Source organism: Myotis brandtii, unplaced genomic scaffold (genome assembly GCF_000412655.1).
Source record: "Myotis brandtii unplaced genomic scaffold, ASM41265v1 scaffold174, whole genome shotgun sequence".
NCBI classification, from domain to species: domain Eukaryota; kingdom Metazoa; phylum Chordata; class Mammalia; order Chiroptera; family Vespertilionidae; genus Myotis; species Myotis brandtii.
The window spans coordinates 3,019,254-3,024,021 of record NW_005356437.1 but is presented as its reverse complement, the minus strand read 5'-3'; the positions used below and the strand labels follow the sequence as shown (position 1 = coordinate 3,024,021).

General features: G+C 49.5%; 1 protein-coding gene across 1 annotated transcript in view; it reads right to left on the bottom strand.

The window, feature by feature from the left end:
- Nucleotides 1-498: 498 nt before the first annotated feature.
- Nucleotides 499-4,768, bottom strand: part of SIAH3 (siah E3 ubiquitin protein ligase family member 3) — a 78,567-nt gene continuing 74,297 nt past the window's right edge. The window contains exon 2 of the mRNA XM_005863216.2: nucleotides 499-1,616. Coding sequence (XP_005863278.1) covers nucleotides 948-1,616 — 669 coding nt within the window. The 3' untranslated portion in view covers nucleotides 499-947. The remainder of the gene's footprint in view (nucleotides 1,617-4,768) is intronic.

Genomic DNA, 4,768 nt, shown 5'->3' with positions numbered 1-4,768 from the left:
CGTTTTTTTCAGCTGCTTCTCTTTCCCCACATCTTGCCCATTGTTTTTTACTACTTGCTCAGAGGAGGGCAAAGAGGTTTTCAAGAAAGCACCAGAAATATGAGGACTTTGATTCCAGAGCAGGAAAAGATGGCACAGGCCGAGAGCAAGCCCACAGCAGCCTGCCAAAGAGGGCTCAATGTCTGCCCCGCCCCTGAGCCCTGGGACCAACCAGAAGACTCATTGTGTGATGGCGCCTCCAGCCCTGGGCCCTGCCTGGCCTTCTGAGGAGACACCATCTCCTCATATCCAGCAGCACAGCTCTGCCCCTGAGGTTGTGTCTGCTTGGTCTGAAATATATCTCTGAACTGGCCAGGTCCCCTTCCCAACCTGCTGTTCTCACACACTTCAGAGTTAGCTCGCCCTGAAATAGACTGAAAAGAGAAGGAAGAAATGGTTTGGATACCAAGTCTCTTTTCAACCCCAACAGTCTGCTTCGTGGTCTCGGTGAATAAGAAATGGTTTGGATACCAAGTCTCTTTTCAACCCCAGTCTGCTTCGTGGTCTCGGTGAAATTTGCTCATTTTGGAAGCCATGGAGAAGGGAATTGGGGTGGAGGGGGGTGATAATAATCATTCTGATTGAATTAATTACAAATGTTCTGTAAAACTATTCCAACTAATCAGTACAAACATTTCACCAAGATCTTGAATCACAGGATGTTTGCATAATATAATGCCCAAGGCAGACAAATACTAGATACCCCTAAGCACCTGAGACAAAAAAAAAAAAGAAAGAAAAAGAAAGAAGGAAGGGAGGGAGGGGGGGAAGGGAAGGAAGGAAGGGAGGGTGGTAAAGGAAGAAGAATAAAAAGGAGTGTGGAGTCCTGGAATCTGGAGATCCGAAGGGCACAAGCAGAGTTTCCTGGAGGAGGGTGGCTGTGTGTGAGCCTCCGGTGGCCTCTCACTTCACATCTCGGCTTCTGAGGAGCAGACCTCTGTCGCAGTGATAGCGATTCCGATGGCAAGGCTGCCATTGTCGGAGAAGAGCTGCGCCAGCGAGGTGTTGAGGACGAGGCAGTCCCCATCAGTGATCACCGAGTCCACACACTCAAGGACAGACCTGGGGGTGGCCTCCCACTTGAGACGCCGATGGTTTCTGTTGAGCTCCAGGCGGTAGGTGAAGCAGTCGGCCTGGGTGGGGGTCCCAATCAGCATCATGGTGGCAAAGAACTGGGGGTGCCCTTCATGCCTCTCCTGTTTCCTGAGCACCAGCAGAAAGTGGTGGCCGAGGCAGGAGTGCATGATGATCCAGTCAGCCGGGGCCGGGAGGTGCATGTCCGTGGCCAGGAAGACGATCTCAGCTCCCTGCAGGATATCCACTCTGTGCGTCTGCCGCAGGTGGGGCACCACCACCTCCAAGTGGCCTTCCCACTGGCAGGAGAACAGGGGGCACAGGCAGGGCGTCACCTGGGGGGCACGCAGCTCTGCCTGCTGGTGGTGGAGGTGGTGAGGGTGGGCGTGGTGGCGGGGGTGGTGGTGGGAGTGGTGGTGGCGGTGGTGGTGGGGGAGGTGGTGATGGGGGCAGCCGCCTTGCTCTGGTGCACTCTGAGTGACGGCGCGACAGCTGGACACATACTGTAGCACAAAGAGAAGGATGTTAGTTGGGTGAGGTCAGTCTCCCAGCCTGGCTGAGACTCCCCTGGTGTTCGAAGTGTTACAAGCAGAGTCTCCAGTGCAGGGAGAGAAAACTTTATTTCTTAAAAAATGAGAACTGCTGGGCTGTTTTCCAAAGTGGCAGCACCATTTTACACTCCCATCAGCATGTAAGGGAATTCCAATGTCTCTGCATCCTTGCCAACACTTTTATTATCTGTTTTGACAAATTTTTTGAGACAAAATTGTTTTGAATGTTTTGCCAAATTTAGATGCTGAAATATTGTAAGTCCTTTCTGTCATTTCATGTCAGTATAAAACCTAAATTTACCCAATTAAAAAACAAAAGGTCCTTCAAAAGATTCCTCCTACAAGAAGACATTTTCCAAATCTAATGGAACATTTTTAAAATTTTAAAAAGAAAAATGAGGGATACGGTGAATGCTTTGCGTGATTGAGATTCTGCAAACCCAGTCCAAAAAAATGCACTAGTTATGCCTTTCTGATTCTTTAATAAGATACTCAAACAAATAGGAAATGTTCTGTTGAACATGCAGTATGATGGTCATTTGTTGTAGAAAACAACAACAGAAAAAAACACCTTTCTTTTTGCTTTTTTGATACTGTCGATATTTATGTGCAGGCACTGGAGGTCAATGGATTATTCCCCCCTATTTTATTATTGCTAGTATTTTTAAAACAAAATTTTGGCAAGTTCCCATTTGTCCTTCCAGTGCTGTCAGGGATTGTGCTGTTTTGGGTGGCCTTCTCATGGATTCCCAGGTACCTGGTGGGACACAGAGCTGGTCCTATGCAACTGGGCAAGGTGCCCAGAGAGGAAGCCTCACCTGGGACCCCTGGGACTTTGCCCCCAGGCACACTTCTGCTCTGCTCCAGGCTCACTGCGGGGAGCAGCTTCCCAGACTCTCTCCACCAGGCAGCCTCCACCCTCAGGCTCTCCTAACCTTTTGTTCCTCATAGTATCGCCCCTCAAAATGCCCTTAAAAACACCGGGAGCTGTGACGGTACCTTCTGCTCAGGTCTGAGTAAACATTTATTGAGGACCTGCTATGGCCAGGCCCTGCGGGGCTAGGAGCACAGCCATGAGCAAAATAAACAGCATGTTTCTTGGTGTGGGTAGTGCAGACATTAGTGTGCATATGATAATTGTGGTTTTCACAAGGGTCCTCCCTGTGACACGAGGACTGTGATTCATATTTTTCAGGTGAAGAAACAGGCCTCCTGTAGTAATGTGCCTGGGGTTACAAAGCTGGTAATTGAAAGACAGATTCATTTTTCACACCTCCTAACTCTGAGCACAGCAGCATCCCCCACCCCTCCTCCAGCTCCCTCCTCCATTCCTTTAGTTCTTTTTTATTAACTTAATTAGCCTGCAGGACCTAGGCTGCTGAATGGAGGTGGCAGCTCTGCGGGCGGGGGGGCTCCAAGTAGGAGGCTGTCACATGGCTGCCTTTCCCTGGGCTGCCATGAGGGAGAGAGCGTCTTCTGCCCTCGTTCTCCAAGCTCTTTCTGCACTTCCGGTGCCTGTGGGCACTTGCCTCCTCACCGGGCTTTGGTGTGTAGAGGACGAGGGCACAGGTCTTTTTCACACTCACCACCACTGCTGCCCACGTTTGTCTCCCTGGACCCAGAGTGTGGCGAACAGCTGAGGCCTAGCTAGCTCCCCTTTCATTAGGGCATGCAGTGGACACAGACACACACACACACAGACACACACACACACACATACACACACACCCACACACACACCCCCCTACACACATACACACACATACACACACATACACACACACAGAGACACACACACAGACACACACACACACATGCTGGGATGGCCACCTTGGTGGTGGAGGTGACCTACAGGCAAGTGGGGCCGACTAGCTCTGCCTCCAGTTGTTCACCAGCTGCCAGTTTCTGCGTCCCCCGGGGGAATGCTGCCAACCCAGAGAGTGAGCTACGGTGCTCCTGCCCTGTCCCTGGCGGGCAGCTACTGCTGTCACCAACCTGCATACCCACCAGGCCCAGGAAGGAACAGGCTGTGGCCAAGAATCCTCCTAACACTTACCCATTAGTGTTAAATATAGGGAAGGAAATAGTATGTAGCATTTACTAAGTGTTACTAACTGTGGAAAGTAGGTATTTTTTTTTTTGCATAATTATTTCATTTAATTTTTCATAGAAAATACCAATTTCCTTTTTTAGAAAAAATAAAATTAAATCTGGCTTAGTTCTGCCAGATAGAGAAAGACAAATACCATATGATATCACTTACTAGTACATGTGGAAGCTAAAGAACAAAATAAATGAACAAACAAAATTGAAACAGACTTATAGATACAGAGAACAAACTGATGGATTCCAGAGGGGAGGGGTGTTAAGGGAGGAGTGTTGGGGGGGGGGGTTGGGCAGGGTAAAATAAGGTGATGGGATTAAGAAGTACTAAATCGTTACAAAATAGGCATAGGGATATAAGGTAAAGAATAGGGAATATAGCCCTGGTCAATGTGGCTCAATTGGTTGAGCACTGTTGCATGCACTGAAAAGTTGCTGGTTCAATTCCCAGTCAGGGCACATGCCTGGGTGTGGGTTCGATCCCTGGTCAGGGTGCATACAGGAGGCAACCAATCAATGTTTCTCTCTCTCCCTCTCTCTTCTCTCTCTAAAATCAATTAAAAGCATTAAAAAATAAATAAAGAATAGGGAATATAGTTAACAATCCTATCTAATAAAGCGGGAATATGCAAATTGACTGTCTCACCGTCACAAAGATGGTGGTGCCCATAGCCACAAGATCAGTGGTTCCCAAACTTATTTGGCCTACCGCCCCCTTTCCAGAAAAAATATTACTCAGCCCCTGGAAATTAATTTTTTTAAAATTTTAATAGCAGTTACTCATCGCCCCCAAATGCATCTGTGGCCATCACCGCCCCCCTGGATCACTGCAGCGCCCACCGGGGGGTGGTAGCGCCCACTTTGGGAATCACTGCACAAGATGGAGGCACCCAGTCTCCTCAGCCCCGCCAGAGTCCCCCAGTCCTTTCAGCCCCGCCGGGGGGTGGCAGGCACACGGTGCGGCCAGACCCGCCCTCAGCCCCCCAGCCGCCTAGGGCAGG